This window comes from Carlito syrichta, unplaced genomic scaffold (genome assembly GCF_000164805.1).
Source record: "Carlito syrichta isolate Samal-C Ts95f unplaced genomic scaffold, Tarsius_syrichta-2.0.1 Scaffold308803, whole genome shotgun sequence".
Lineage (NCBI taxonomy): Eukaryota > Metazoa > Chordata > Mammalia > Primates > Tarsiidae > Carlito > Carlito syrichta.
In genome coordinates, this window is record NW_007252899.1 from 362,172 (window position 1) to 375,017 (window position 12,846).

The window sequence follows — 12,846 nt, forward strand, 5'->3', positions numbered from 1 at the left end:
CCAACAGGGACTCCCCACTTTCTGGAACAGGCACTCCTCAGATGGACTAGGAGCCCAGAGGAAGGGACCCACCACATAGTATGAGCTGTGTGTTGAAGGCTGAGATAACAGTTTAGCAGAGGGAGAAGGAGATGAGATGGTCAGGAGCCTGGAGGCTGGAACGATTCTGAGAAGCAGGGTGGGCTGGCTGGGGTGGGACCCAGGATCAAGGGTACTCCACCACCTCAACTGGCCCCTTGGGGAGGGGTAGGAAGTGTTAGGAATGCAGGGCTGATTTGTTGCCCTCCTGACCCATCCTTTTCCCAACCCCCAGCCAGCCCAGAAGGCAGAGAAAAGCTGTGCATTCCGGTAGATCTCAGGTGTTCATCGAAGGAGCTCTTGGGACCTGCATGCAATGGAAAGCTCAGTGCCGCCACCAGGAAACGAGTGTTTGTAAGACGGAAGATTGAGTCCCCTGTGGCAGCCCTCAGTCCAGCCCATCCCATACTGAGAATCAGCTTCTGAGAGTCCCTCCACCCCAGCCACCACGGGGCCGCAGCCAGGAAAAAGGAAGGAGCTTAATACAAATATAAATACCTTTAATGAAAGCTGTGCGTGCCCTGCAGAGCCAGACAACGTCTGCCCAAGCAGGGCTGGAGACGCAGGCGCTGCCACCCGACTCTGCTGGCTAGGCCAGAGGCCCCAGGAGGCAGGCCAGAGCCAGAGCAGCCGCCAGCAGCGGGGGTGTGGGGGCTGGGGCAGGTGCAGGTGCTGTTGCCCGTAGCGTCTCCTGGTTGGTCTCCGGGCCCATGCCACGCTCCCGGACGTGCACCGGGGCGCCGCACAGCGTGTGCAAGTTATCCCGGTGCGGAGCCCGGCGAGCTTCTTGCTGTAGTGATTCCCACACAGTGGCTGCCTCCTCTGGGCAGCCCGACAGAACCCTCGAGGCGCAGGCGTGAAAATCATTCCAAGACCTGTTAAGGTAGTGGAATTAGGGGAATTAGGTGGGATGAGGAGACCTCAGATTGGGAAAGAGGCTTAGGGTGAGGGTGGCAGGGATTGGGCAGCTGCCTCACACCCATCGGTACCTGCAGATGGTCTCCAGCTCGCCTCCGCGGCCCATGCTGTCTCCCAAGCGGATAAGACACTCAGCGAAGCCCTGGTATATGGTGTCACAGCGGTTTGGGCCCGCCGTTCCTGCTGCCAGGGGAGGTACAAAGACTAGGGGATGGGGTGGGGGGATGGTTGGTAGGATGAGCCGGGCTTGCCCCCCTCTCTTGGTCCCGGGGTTTTGTTTGCCAAGAATCACTCTGGGGATGTGACTCAGCGTGAAAAGGGTGCCCCCAGGGAACTGAGGGGCATGTCAGGGGATTACCTAAACTCCCTTCAAGGCAGGACCCAGGCTGGGTTATGTGCAGGGATTAGGAGGCATCATATCCCAGGAGTCAGCTCTTCTGAGTTTCTGGGGCCCCAGGTCAAGGATGGACCAAGTAAATCAGGAGTCAGGACAGGGTGGAGGGGGTGGGGTCGGGAGGTCTGGGCCAAAGCAGGTCATCTCTGCAGCCTGACAAGCCTCACTTGGCCCTACCACCTTGTCCCCAAAGATAGGTATTTTTTGGATATAATGGGATTAGGATCTAGTGAGACCCTCGCAGAGGAGGACTTCGGCCATCCTACGACTCGTCGGTCTAGAAGTCCTGCCATCGGCCATGGCTCCTTTTATCAGAAGAGGGGCTGTGGAATTTTGGAGTCCTTCCCCCACAACTGGGGCTCAGTTAGTGCCTGTCACTTTCCCTCTAGAAGTCACCAGCACACCTTCCTAGAATCCTTGCAACACACCTTCACCCGGGCACCCAGTCCCAGGAAGGCTATGTCCCACGCTACCACACACACCCTATACCTAGTGATAATGGGTACAGTCCAGGTCCGGGTCCAGGACTCCCATACTTACCAAGTGGAAGCAACAGCAACAGCCTCAGGGCACGGGGCAGCTGCCGACAGTGGCGGCAGCGGCAGCAGGGGCGCATCATCCCTGGCTGGGAGCCTAGTGCGGGAGCTAGCAGCTTAGAGTGCAGCCTGTCGGCCCAGCCCCCAGAGGGAGGCACAGTGATTGGATGGGAACCGGGGGTGGGGCTCTGAAGCCAGCCGGTGGCTCCGCCCCCAGCATCCAGATTGAAAACGGAGGGAGAAAGGGCCGAAGAGAGAAGCGCCAGGGGCACAGGTTGGTGCTGAAGCAGGATACTCGCCCCAGAGGAGGTAAAAGATCTGGGAAGGCAGTTGAGCAGATGAGAGTAGGGCCCAGGCCCTTGGGATGGGTTGGCCCAGACAGAGCTCCACACAGAGAACAGAGGGCACTTATGAGAATCACACCAAAGACAAACCAAACACACACACATATTCTATTTTATTCCAAAAGCATTTAATTGAATTTCTCAATGTTTTTCAAAAACAAAAAGATCCAAATCGGAGGTAAAAAGGAACATGGAAAATTCAACTCAAGTGGTGTCATGATCTCACGGTCATGCTCCAGGCATGGCAGAACCTAAGAAGGCACAATACCTACCCTGGGTTCAGCCTAAGCCTTCTGGCTACCACAACCTGTAGACCACGGCCAGTGCTCCCAGCACCCCACCCCCTAACACCCCAGAGGTGGGGGTCTGAGCAAGTAAAGAGCAGACAGGACCCTGCCTTGGCCTAGGTCCATCTGTTGGCCTTCAGTACCACCTCACCTCTGGACAAGGCAGGCTTAGTGGCTAAGGGAGGCTGGGGGTCACGAGGCCATGCAGCATGAGGTTGAGACGCCGGGCCGCTTTGCCAAGTGAGTTGTGTGGCTCAGCCTGCAGGAACTGAAAGAGCTTCTGGCGCACCTGGGCCATAACGGAGCCCATGTGGTCCCGAGTGATGGGGTCACTGTGGTCCAAGTGCATTACGGCCTCTTCCAGGTAGCTGGGGATGGGGGAAAAGTATAGGCTACGGGTGGGTGCCACAGATGGGAGCGCCCCCTGGTGGCACTGATGCCCAGAGGGACTGGTGACAAGGGAGGCTTCCGGTGAGGGCAAAGACTGGTGAAGAAAATTGGGGCAGGGAGTCAGGCAGGAGTGGGCGTCTGCTTTGAACTGCTCCCACCCCATCCCCCACCCTGTATCTCATCTCCTGATCACTCATTGCCCCCATTCACCTGAGCTTGAGGTCAGTTCGGGTGCCAAGGTCAGACGCCAGCTGCTGGATGAGGGAAAGGAGCACAGGCTGGGAGAGGGGGCAGGGTGGCTGCCCAAAAACTTGGGCTGGGTCCACAGTTTCACACACATAAAGCACCAGGTTCAGGTCAGCGGCTGTCAGTGCCTGGGAGTGAACAGAGTAGCAGTGTTCACAGCTATCAGGATAGAATGCCTGTCTGTGCTGTGTGGTTTGGGGGAGGATAACCACAGGGTAGGGTAGTGAGGGCCCAAAGGTGCCCAGAGAGAGTACTGTAAGGCTGTACTGTTACTATAGGGGATCAGGAAATACTTTTTGAGAAGGGTAGTTGTAAGCAAGGTTGGCTGAAGTGGGAAGAAAGGGGTCCAGGAAGAGGGAGCAGCAGGGGCAATGGCCTGGAGGCGAAAAGGAATCAAAAGTCTGCTGCACCCAGAAGGCTCAGAGCCTGGTGGATGGAGTGAAATATTTAATATATGGCCTTGTCAGGAAACACTTGGCCCTTACTAGGGCCTAATACCTGTCATACCTGCTGGAAGGCCTGATTGAGGTGGCCCTGCTGGAGCAGCTGCAGGATATGGGCTTGCTGGGCCTGGCAGTCGAGGTGGGCAGAGGGGACAGGTGTGCCAGCAGCTGAGCGCATGGCCTGCATGATGCTGGAGGTAACAGCAGCCTGCTGCTCCTTGAGCGCCACACTCACCTCACCCTTAACAATGCGCTGTACCTGTGCTAAAATTGACTCTTGCAGGCTGCAGAGGGAAGTGAGGCAAATGAAGTGCACAGGGATGCGAGACTGGCCCAAACCCACATCTTGCCCAATACCCTTCCCACACACCTGCCCACAGCCACATGCAGCTGGTGCTGCACCTCAGCCCGAACACTGCTGGATACAGTGGCTGCCATCTGCTCAGTGGCACTCTGCAGTGTGCCGACCAGGCCCCGAAGCTGAGCCAGCACAGGCTCCCTTGCCTCCTGTTCCCGTGCCTTCCGGCTCTTCATGTGGTTTTCTAGCTGCTGCAAGTCTGAGGGGGGACCAGGGGGACCATAAGAGGGATGCAGGAGAGGATAGCCCCTCCCACCGTAGGCCATACTCACATTCCTGTGTGCCGAGGCGGAAACTATCATTGATCTGCTGGAACATGGCCTGGCAGCTTTTCTCAAAGGCTGGCAGCACCACACTCTGGAAGGCTTCACGGTAGGCAGCCTGCATTGGCCCCTGTAATGTGTCTGCAGCTGCTCGGGCGATGGCATCAGTCAAGTTCTGGGGTTAGAGGAAGGACCCAAGTTGAAAGCCCAAGCCCAACCTGACCTTACTAGGCCTGTCAACCATCTTCCCTCACTGCATCTTTGGCCCTATCGTACCTTGGACTTGAGCAGCTTAGATATGTTCTCTTTCATGCTGCCCTCCACAGCTGTAAGCTTGGTGGCCACTGAGTTGCTCAGTTGGCCTGCCACAGGTTCCAGACTCCTGGAGACACCTGGGACAAGGGAGAGCCAAGAGGAGAGGCATGACAGGTACTTCCACTCCCATGTGAACCACCTAAAGGAAATCTCTGTGCAAAACTCACATGGAGGGACCGTCTTCTTGATCTCATCCCGTATGCTGCGCTCTAGCCGCCCAGCTACAGCTGAAGATAGTGCTTGGGACAGTTGCTGTGTCAGCTGCTCCTGCAGCTGCCCACCCCGCTGCTGCCCCTCAGCCAGTGCTCGCTCCAGCCGCCGCTCTGTGCTGTACCTAAGGAAAAGGCCTGGAGCAGGTTCTATACCCCTTCCTGAGCCAAGAATGCTGCCCCTACTTCTATCCTATGTGCGCTACCATCGTCAAGGATACGTTCCTGCTCATGCCGGGTCTCGAGGGCACGTTCTACATGGCCCATAACGGTGTTCTGCAGGCCCTCAAGTTGGGTACACAGACGCTGCAGCAGCTCTTCTTGGCTGTGCCGAAGCTCTGCCAGCTCTCTCTGCTGATGCCAAATTAATGCTGGCCAGTCCTCAGGGAGCTCTGCCACCTGCCAGTAGCACTGACAGTCACATGATGCCTACTCCTACTCTCTGGGCCACACCAGACCAGGGAATGGCCCAGAGACCCCCCCCCCAACTCTCGCAGGATGGAGTCCCATGAGTACAAAGGGGGCTTGCTCACTTACCTGGTGCTCTGTGAGTCGGGATCCCACAGCTGAATCCCTGCCATAGGCGAGAAGAGCCTCAGGCCATGTCAGGCAGCCTGGAGACCACCCTTCCCCCTCCCCAAGACACTCCCCTACCCGTCATCCTTCTTGCTTTTCCTCTTGAGCTTGGGCGAGGTCCGAGGGGATCCCTTGGTCTTCCAGTCCTTGGTAGGTAGCCGTGGAGTAGGAACTTTGGTGCCAAAGCCTACTGAAGCAGAGGCAAGGCTGGCCACCTCATCATCGTGGTCACTGTGGGAAAGGGCAGGAGGGGATAAGCACCTGCCTACTTGCTGTCCTTCTCCCCCCATGAGGGAATGGTATAGGGTGGCACCTACCTTTGCTCAGCACTGGCATCCTGACTGTCGTGTTGCTGCAGTAGGTGATAAGGTGGTCGGTGGAAAGCCAGGCTCTTGTGCTTTTCTTGGAGGCCATTCCTGGGACTGGGGGGACAGGCCAACTCAGCAGGGAATGATTCTATCTGAAGCCCCTCCTACCAGCACAATTTTCCCCTCCCAAGCTCCTCACCTCTCTGCCAGGGTGCTACACGTCTCACGAGTAATGTCAGGTGCTGTAGGCCAAACCTGACTGTCAGGGGTCACAGCCTCCTGGGTCAAGGCTGCCTCCAGGAGAGAGGGGGCACTGTGCCGATCTCCATCCCCAGGGCCTCCATCTAGGCCAAGCTGGGAACCAAGTTCGGGCCCTGGTCGGGGCCGTGGGGATAGCAGGTGTAGTGCTGAGGCAGCTGAAGCCATACTGTCTGGCTCAAGGACTTCTGGTGCAGAAGAGCCAAAGCCACGAGACAGGGCCTCAGATGCAATCTCAGGGATGTCCTGGGACAGGGCAGTGGAAGCTGAAGAGATAACATCAGGGGAGCGGGTGCGGCTGGGGGAGGCCTGGGGTAGTCCCAGGGGCTCCACTTCCTGCAGCTCTAGAGATAGTGCGGAGGCAGCAGTAGGCACCTGAGGTGGGACAAAGATGGGGGCTTAAGTGATGAGGTACAGAGGCAAAGCACTGGAATTGGGAGTGATGAGAGAGAGGACAGCAGGGAAGGGAGAGGTAGATCAAAAACAGGACCATAGCCCAGGAGAGGAGGTGGGGAGGAGAAGGCTAAAGAAATGATCTCTAGGGAACACAGCTGGCTGAGAAGACCTCAGGGGAAACATGGAGCAATGTGGGGTAGAGCAGGGCCAGTAACAAGGGTATGTGGGAGGAGACTGCCACCCACCTTCCCTGTTACCATCTACCTGCAACGTAGCACTTTACATACACCCACACACGCACCTGCCCCGGCACCTTAGGAGTCAATTTGTCGGCTGGGCCTGAGAGCAGGCCGGGCAGGAGGCTTCGTGGGCTTGCTTGCAGGCTGCTACTGCTGCTCATTGTCAGACTGCCATCCAGTTGCAGCTTGGGGCTCAAGGTCAGCTCCTCAGGTGGCCTGGTGGTGGGAAGGCTGAGGTGTCAGCAGCTAGAACTTGACATTATCTGGCACCAGCCCCTGCCATCCCCCAACTCTGAACCCTTTCCTCACCTGGGCAAGGGGGGGTCCACTGTTGAGGTGCTGCTCATGGCAGACACAGCTGTAAGAGAGCTGCTGCTGCTATTACTGCTGCTGCTGCTACTACTGCCAGGGGATGCAGTGATCTGGAGAGAAGCAGAGAATGAGGGCTGTGGCCTGTGTTGGGCATTCCCAGGTCCCCCTACCCTGGGGAAGTACCTGTTGCAGGGAGGTACTGGGTGTCATGAAGGCGTCAGGTGTCATCAACTTGGGCTTGGTCTCACTGCTCAGACTGAGGAAGTCGGCAGGTGCAGGCAGTTCCACAATTCGTCGGAGGTCAGGCTGGGAGCCATGAGCAGCTGACCCCAGGCTCTCAGAGCCTAGTTCAGACCGAGACTCTCCAAATGCTGCAGGGCAAGATGCCACTTGAGTCAGATCTCAGAAACCTGTCAATTCAATGTGCCTCCCTTTCACACCTTACTCACCAAAGTCCTCATGGGCAGTGTGGGTGGGGAGCGGGGTCACTACATCAGGATTCAGCTGTGGCTGAAAGCGGATCTGTACATCTTGCAGTGCCCTACAGGAAAAGAAGGGGGGAGAACAGAGTGTTCAAAGAGGCCAGGATCAGTAGGGGAGGGAAACAGACAGGGTACTGGTGGGCCTCCCCAACATACTTAGTATGCACACAAAAGAGCTTGATGAGCACACCAGCTGCAGACTCCATGGCACCGGCTCCATGGGTACCATCTGAAAGGACAGCATGGATGATTAAGCCTTTGGTCTTCTGCCCAAGTAACCTCCTACATATAGACATATAGCTCTGACCCTGAGGCAGCTCACCAGCACCCAGGCTGTCATTCTCCTCCTCAGCAGGAAGCACCTCAGTGTGCCGCAGCCGGCAGCGACTCACAACCTGGATACCAAAGCTCAGCACAGGGTGGGTGAGTAGGAACTCTGAGATGGAGCTGAAGCAGGCACGGCCCTCCTCCTGGTTCTGCAGCAGTTCCATCACATAGAGGACCTGCACGGGCAAAGCATTCCTAGCTGAGCTCAGAGGCTGTGAGAGCTACATATGTGCCACACACCCCTATTCTCCCCGATAATACCAGCTCTGGCCAGGGTGCCCCATGGCAGCCTACCTTCCGCTGCACATCACTGAGAATCAAGTATTCTGCTGAGAGGTCCAGGCAAACCTTGAGGCTGGGAGGCACACTCACTGAGCTGAAGATATCTGGGGAGAAGCTAAGGAGCCACAAAGCAGGGTGAATGAGGCTGAGAGTTGAAGGAATCCACAGCCCTAACCCTGTTGCCTCTGCCCAGTACCCTAGGCCCCTGTTTACCGAATGGTCTGCAGGCAGGTCCAGGACACTGTGCACCACATCTTTAGCTCCCGATTTTGGTCAGCGCCAGTAATGAGGAACCTCCAGAAAGGGACCCTGGGAAGCAACAAGGCACTGAGTGGTCGGCTGGGCTCCCCTGCTGGGAGCCCATGGTCCAGCCCACCACTCACTTGGCTGCCCACTCACTCACTCAGGGTCCTGTTTCTTATGGTTGTCACAGAATAGGAGGCAGGAGAGGGGTCGCCCATCATGAGGCTTCCACTCGTGCAGACACCTGTGGGCAGGCAAGAAGATGAGAGGTCTGAGTGAGCGATCTGGTCTTCTAACTGGGGAGAAGTTCTGGTCCCTCAGACTTTGCCTTACCTTGGTTCATCCTGCCCCTCAATGTAGATCTGCCAGAACTTGACATAGCCATCATGGCTCGCAGTAGCCAAGACAGTCCCATCAGGGGAGAGAGCTCCTTCACTTAGGCACTGGGAAGAACCCAAAGAGCTTTGCTTTGTCACATGACTAGAGGTGGAAACAAGACCTCCCAAATTTAATGAATATATACACATGTGTGTGTGACTAAATGAATGAACAGGGGTGGCTGTAAAGAAGACCAGGGCACAGCTAGGTGAGGAGTAACCTCCATAGGCGAGGGCCACTTTGTGCTCAGAGTCCCCATGGCAGAGTGTCAGTAAAGCTGTCTGGGCAGCTGTGGATATGGGGAACAGATGAAGGATATAAGGAAGAAGGGGAGGGCAGGGGAGGCAGCCTGTTGCAGACTTACTGTACTGTGGCCTTTTACCACAATGAAGCCCTGCTTGATTTGGCTGACATCCACAGGCCAGGTGCTATGGCTGGAGCGGAGCATGTCCAGGTCCCATACCTCAGCCTGGAGGGGTACAAGGAGATGAGTGTTCAGCCCATGCCCACAACATGGCTGTTCTGATGCCCCCTTGCCATTCCCAGTCCTCGTACCCGGTCTTCATGCAGCAGAGCCACTGTTGGGCTGCTCTCCTCACAGCAGTCCTCACTCTCCTCAGGGATGAAGGGGCACCATATGATCCTGCGGAAGTGGTTCAGTGGCGTACCCTCTGGCTGCCGGATATGGACCAAGATCTCTTCTCTGAGTAGAGTGTTAAGGGCTAGATAGGTGGATGACGAGGCATGTCTGGCAGCCCCAGCTCTGCCCACCCTTCTTCAGTCCCCCAACCCCACGCCAGGGAATGGATACTGAATTTTGCCATTAACCAGAGCCAAACGCCACACAAACAGGTTGCCTGCCTCATCCAGGCAGGCCAGCTGTGGAGAATTGACGTGTGCAAAGGCCAGATCGGCCACACTGCCTGTGAAGCCCTTGAGCAGGGTCCGCTCCGATGTGCTGACACTGATCACCCGCACCATGGCTGAGCCATTGTTGGCAGCTGAAATCAGGAGAGTTGATGGGCCATGAGCAAGTACCCAGGCTCAGGTAACAACAGGGAAGCTTGCCCTTGCCTGCCTCACTGTCTATACCATAGTCTCATACCTGGTTTTCCAACCCAGCTCCCCAAGGTCTGGTAGAGGTTGGGGCAGCGAGGACAAACATTCCCTTGTAACCCTAAGGTCTGAGTGAACTTAGTATGCTGACACTGGATCTGTTCTCTGAGACTTCTAGTAAGGGACTTCTAGTAGAACACTTCCCTCCTCCCCGCCTGTCCCAACTCACCCCGAATGGCGTAGGCCAAGAAAGAGTTAGACACAGCAATCAGGTTGCCATAGTAGTACTTCTGCTCCCAATCATACTTGGCGACAGGCTGGATTTTCACCTGAGAACCCAGGGTGAGGAGGGTCATAGAAGCTGAGGGTTGGGGCAGCTTCCCCAGAGCCTAGGTAGTCTCCAGCATCCCTGGGGATGGGAGAAGACATAGGTGCAAGCCCAGCTACCCACTGATACCTCCAGGGGCCAGATTCTCACAGAGGCTTGGTATCCAACCCTGGCTTCTTGAAACGGGCATACTACCTGTTTGTCAAGGTGATTCCCAATAAGAACGAGCAGCATAGAGTATACAGAAAAGGTTGGGTGTGCCCCTATACATTATACATGCCACAGCATCCTGGTACCCACCTTGTTGCTCCCCCGGGCCTTGCTCGAAATGCTAGAGTCACTGCTGGCCACAATCTCCACCTCCTTGGCCAAAATCCCAATGCAGGTAGAGCTGTCATCTCCTGAGAGGCAGCTAAGGGGAGGGGTCACCCAAAGTCTCAATAAGCAAGGTTGAGAGGAGAGAACCCTGCCACCCTAGTGAAACTGTATAGTCCTAGATGCCCAACTTTGCCTGGTTCACTGGCCCAGACCCACAGCTCCCCTTGTTCACCTCCACCTCCCTCCTTGAGAATGAGCCTACTTTCATTCTAAACCAGGCATCCAGGCCAAACCCTCATGTTTGTCCTTGCCTCTCATCCTAGTGCAAGCTCAATATGGTTAAGTGCTCCACCCCAGGTCATCTAGAGGGGGAGCAGCAGAGACTGCTGGTCCCTCTCACTACACCCTCATTTTATGCCTTCATCTAGCAGATGCTGCAAAGACACTATCAGTACCACTGCCACCTCCCAAGTACTCACATGACCTGCTTCTCCTGCAGGTTAATGGGTGGCATGGTCCGGAGATTGACCTTGCTTGTTGAGGTACCATCACCTGAGCAGAGTGGGTCTGGGACCAGGAGCCCATTGAGATCCCCATTGTAGGCATTGGATGGCCGTGGGCTGTCTGCACTGGGGCCTGGGGACAGAGAGAACCACCTGACAAGGTTGCTCCACCTGTCCATTAGCCTTTCTTCTTGCAAAGTTATCTCTTTTTTTGAGTTGGAGTCTCACTATGTCGCCCAGACTGCGGGGCTCTGGCGATCCTTCCACCTCAGCCTTCCAAGTAGCCGGAATTACAGGCGTGCGCTACCACGCCTGGCTAATTTTTGATTTATTGTAGAGATGAGGTCTCACCAAGTTGCCCAGGCGGGTCTCGAACCCACGGGCTCAGGCAATTCACTCACCTCAGCCTCCCAAAGTGCTGGAATTACAGGCTGAGCTACCAAACCTGGCCCAAAGTTATCTCTTGTTCCATAAACACTGATGTATGCAGAACTAAGGATGAGCATGAGGCTCTTCTACCTGGGGAAGAGGTAGAAGCCATCAAGGAGCCTCTGAGACCAGTTAATAGTCAGGCTTGGGTCAGCACAGAGGAACTCTATGTACTCTGATAGACAGTATAGGGAGGGTCAGGAAAGACTTCCTAGAGGAGGTGCCATCACAGCCATTGTGGTCAGAACACATAGATATAGGGAGGACGTAGGGAAAACAGGGCTGCACAGGCCTCATGTATGATGCTGCTTAGACTCTCCCTGAGGGAATGAGTCACAAAAGAGTTTTAATGGGGAAGATGACATGGTTAGCCTGGCCAGTGAGTTGACTACTCTAAGATAGCAGGCAGAATAGTTGAAAATCTGGATGAAAGACTAGGGTCTAGGTCAAGGTAGTGGCAGGGTTTAGAAAGAAAGGCTCCTAAGACATGGAAGAACACTAATAAGATATGAAAGAGCCCTAGCCCATGCAGAAATGGCTCTGAACAAGTTACCTTGGGCAGGTAAATTCAGGAGGAATAGACATGATGGAGCTGAACAAAAAGGTGAGAAACTGTGGGGTAGGGTGTGGAGTAGGGAAAGACAGCATTTCAGTTGTTTGTACTGGCTGGGTTTCAAATACTACCATAGCCTCAGACACCACTGCCAAAATCCACAGGTGGCAAGGAGACTAGAGCTCCACATTCAGGAACATAACAAGTTTCCCCAGTCACAAAACAGTCTGAGGTCTGGCTTGATCCTCCTGTGTCTAGCAAGTGCTCCTTGGCAAACAGAGGAATGAGAGTCCATCAATAAACAAAGGAGCTAAAAGGAGAGCCTCTTGTCCACTTCACTCAGATCAGAGCCACCTTGGCTGCTCAGGGATAAGTTGACCACTTCCCCTTCCAGGCAGGCTACCATGAGGACAACCAAATAGCAGATCCAGGCTGCACGTGGTTGGCCATGCCAGGCTCTATCAAATCTTTGCAGAGTCTAGTCTGCACAGCAGCTGATGAGCATGAGAGGCCCAAGCCAAGTTCATAAGTAAAAAAAAAGCACACATGCTCAGGCCTGGGCAAAGGGACCAGTGGTCTCAAGCAGCAGATAGATTTTCTTAGACAGTAGGGGCTAGCTAAACCCACCTAGAGTGAGCACCAGTGCATGTTTCCAGAAGCAGCCAATCTGGACCTCTGAAACAGCAGTTTTCAGCTGTGGCTACTGCCTACCCAAACCACCACAGACCTTTAACCACTACAACTTTTCACAGATCTCTGAACCTGTCAGTAAACTAGTGCCTTCACATGTGCTATTTCCACTTCGTAATAGGTGGCTTCTACACAGATGCCTTTCCTGACACCCAAGCCCCTGTTCATATGATAAGATCTAGTCTGGCTGGGCGGGGTGGCTCACATCTATAATCCCAGCAATTTGGTGAGAGGATTGCCTGAACTCACAGGTTCGAGACCAGCCTGGGAAACTTGGTGAGACCTCATCCCTACAATAAATAAAAAAATCAGACGGGTGTGGTGGCATGTGCCTGTAGTTCCAGCTACTTGGAAGGCTGAGGTGGAAGGATCACCTGAATCCAGCAG

General features: G+C 55.2%; 2 protein-coding genes across 2 annotated transcripts in view; both read right to left on the reverse strand.

The window, feature by feature from the left end:
- Positions 1 to 561: 561 nt before the first annotated feature.
- NRN1L (neuritin 1 like) lies at positions 562 to 2,009 on the reverse strand. Its single transcript, XM_008065751.2, has 3 exons — positions 1,931 to 2,009; positions 1,068 to 1,200; positions 562 to 953 (listed from the first exon to the last, which is right to left on the reverse strand). The coding sequence occupies exons 1-3, from the start codon at positions 2,007 to 2,009 to the stop codon at positions 668 to 670; spliced, it is 498 nt and encodes a 165-aa protein (XP_008063942.1). The 3' UTR covers positions 562 to 667.
- Positions 2,010 to 2,376: 367 nt separating this feature from the next.
- Positions 2,377 to 12,846, reverse strand: part of EDC4 (enhancer of mRNA decapping 4) — a 12,005-nt gene continuing 1,535 nt past the window's right edge. The window contains exons 2-29 of the mRNA XM_008065753.2: positions 10,764 to 10,920; positions 10,267 to 10,378; positions 9,868 to 9,967; positions 9,394 to 9,583; positions 9,138 to 9,285; positions 8,947 to 9,051; positions 8,538 to 8,647; positions 8,365 to 8,448; positions 8,175 to 8,270; positions 7,974 to 8,076; positions 7,675 to 7,855; positions 7,509 to 7,581; positions 7,320 to 7,411; positions 7,054 to 7,241; positions 6,868 to 6,980; positions 6,621 to 6,774; positions 5,865 to 6,298; positions 5,675 to 5,779; positions 5,436 to 5,588; positions 5,319 to 5,355; positions 5,003 to 5,180; positions 4,740 to 4,895; positions 4,534 to 4,649; positions 4,267 to 4,432; positions 4,007 to 4,193; positions 3,701 to 3,920; positions 3,158 to 3,321; positions 2,377 to 2,925 (exon numbers count right to left, since the gene is read on the reverse strand). Of these exons, the coding sequence (XP_008063944.2) occupies positions 2,733 to 2,925; positions 3,158 to 3,321; positions 3,701 to 3,920; positions 4,007 to 4,193; positions 4,267 to 4,432; positions 4,534 to 4,649; positions 4,740 to 4,895; positions 5,003 to 5,180; positions 5,319 to 5,355; positions 5,436 to 5,588; positions 5,675 to 5,779; positions 5,865 to 6,298; positions 6,621 to 6,774; positions 6,868 to 6,980; positions 7,054 to 7,241; positions 7,320 to 7,411; positions 7,509 to 7,581; positions 7,675 to 7,855; positions 7,974 to 8,076; positions 8,175 to 8,270; positions 8,365 to 8,448; positions 8,538 to 8,647; positions 8,947 to 9,051; positions 9,138 to 9,285; positions 9,394 to 9,583; positions 9,868 to 9,967; positions 10,267 to 10,378; positions 10,764 to 10,920 (4,115 nt within the window). The 3' untranslated portion in view covers positions 2,377 to 2,732. The remainder of the gene's footprint in view (positions 2,926 to 3,157; positions 3,322 to 3,700; positions 3,921 to 4,006; positions 4,194 to 4,266; positions 4,433 to 4,533; positions 4,650 to 4,739; positions 4,896 to 5,002; positions 5,181 to 5,318; positions 5,356 to 5,435; positions 5,589 to 5,674; positions 5,780 to 5,864; positions 6,299 to 6,620; positions 6,775 to 6,867; positions 6,981 to 7,053; positions 7,242 to 7,319; positions 7,412 to 7,508; positions 7,582 to 7,674; positions 7,856 to 7,973; positions 8,077 to 8,174; positions 8,271 to 8,364; positions 8,449 to 8,537; positions 8,648 to 8,946; positions 9,052 to 9,137; positions 9,286 to 9,393; positions 9,584 to 9,867; positions 9,968 to 10,266; positions 10,379 to 10,763; positions 10,921 to 12,846) is intronic.